Genomic DNA, 1,559 nt, shown 5'->3' on the forward strand with positions numbered 1-1,559 from the left:
TCTCCCCCCCTTAAATTAAATTTCGTCCTCGAAATTTCCTTGGCTTGATGATTGTAAAGCTTAGATTTCTTTATCCACCTCCAACTTAACCTATAACTTAAATCTTACTCCTCAATTCGGTCCTCAAAATCTTGGAAATCATAATACTAACCCAAAAAATTCCCAAAGTTTACTCCTAAATCCGTCTCAAGTAGTGCATGCACCCTATCCTTCTAAGTTCTTCGACATCCCAAACAATTCCCCTAACCCGATTTAACATTTCATGCAAGAAAAGCATCGGAAAAATGTTAAACAGCTAGGTTACCTCGAAATCAGTGTAGTGCCGGCTCTGTCTCATCCTCTGCAGCTTGTATCACATAGACTCTTCCAGTAGTGGGTTGCTTGAACGTTGGACAATCCTTAGCCTTGTGTCCCAAATCTCCGCATTTGAAGTACTTGTAAGTGCCCCACAAGCACTTACCGGAATGTGGACGATTGCACTCTTTGCACAGTGGTTTGTCATCAGCCTTTGGAACATTTCCTCTTGGTGGTTGCCCTTGTGGTTTTGGTGGTTCTGGTTGCTTTGGTGATCCCGTGTGAGGCTTCTTATTGCTCTGATTGGCTTGCTGAGCACGATTCCTCTTTCGCTGCATCTCCCAATCAATATCTTTGAGTGACTGCTCGGCTCTGAAGGCTCTGGACACGGCAGTAGTATAATCAGTAGGATCGCCAAGCATCACATCACGTCGGATAGTCGGCCTCAAACCATCTAGAAAGTGTCGTAATTTCTCCGCCGCATCATTGGCAATTAAGGGCACAAAGTGACATCCCCTATCAAACTTCTGCACAAATTCGGCAACCGACCAATCTCCCTGACGGAGACTCATAAACTCCCTCTTAAGCCTAGAACGAACATCGGATGTGAAGTACTTGTCATAGAATACCCTCTTGAACTCCTCCCAAGTCAAAGTCGCCATGTTCACTCCTCGCTCCGCTCCCTCCCACCATAAGGAAGCGTCGCCCTTCAACAGATAAATGGTACAGCGAACTCGGTCAGCGTCCGCCATGTCCATGTAGCGAAAAATCACCTCTAAAGATCGAATCCATCCCTCAGCAACGAATGGATCAGTAGTGCCATGAAACTCGTCGGGGTGCATCCTCCTAAATCTCTCATAAACTGCCTCTGGTCTAACCCTTGCTCCATCTCCTACATGTTGCTCAAAGAAACGGGCCATACCGGCTAGTACACGGGCACTAGCATCCTGAACAGGTGGAGGCCGTGGAATATTCCCCTCCTGTCTAACCTCGTCAGTCCCTTCCTGTCTAACCTCATCAGTCCTACGCAAAATCCTTCTAGGAGGCATCTCTGTACACATCGTCCAACCACGTAACCAACATGCATTTAAAATTTTTTTTTTTCATGTAGCATGCAACAATCATTTATATCATATATCATATAATCATTTAAAAGAATTTTAGCATATAAAATATAAAGCAGTAAAACTCACATATTTGAGGCGTGACTTCTTCAGCTTCTCGAAGTGACAGTACACAACCCTTTGGGGATCCTTGGCTCTGAT

General features: G+C 44.9%; 1 protein-coding gene across 1 annotated transcript; it reads right to left on the reverse strand.

Annotated features, from left to right (window-relative positions):
- Nucleotides 1–311: 311 nt before the first annotated feature.
- On the reverse strand, nt 312–1,343 carry LOC140988380 (uncharacterized). Its single transcript, XM_073457400.1, has one exon. It carries the CDS (start codon nt 1,341–1,343, stop codon nt 312–314), a length of 1,032 nt encoding a protein of 343 aa, XP_073313501.1.
- Between the last annotated feature and the right edge of the window lie 216 nt (nt 1,344–1,559).

This window comes from Primulina huaijiensis, chromosome 11 (assembly GCF_012295235.1).
Source record: "Primulina huaijiensis isolate GDHJ02 chromosome 11, ASM1229523v2, whole genome shotgun sequence".
In the NCBI taxonomy this organism is placed as follows: Eukaryota; Viridiplantae; Streptophyta; class Magnoliopsida; order Lamiales; family Gesneriaceae; genus Primulina; species Primulina huaijiensis.

Excerpts from the sequence above, each read along its gene's own strand:
- LOC140988380 (XM_073457400.1), bottom strand. The coding sequence starts at position 1,343 with ATGCCTCCTAGAAGGATTTTGCGTAGGACTGATGAGGTTAGACAGGAA.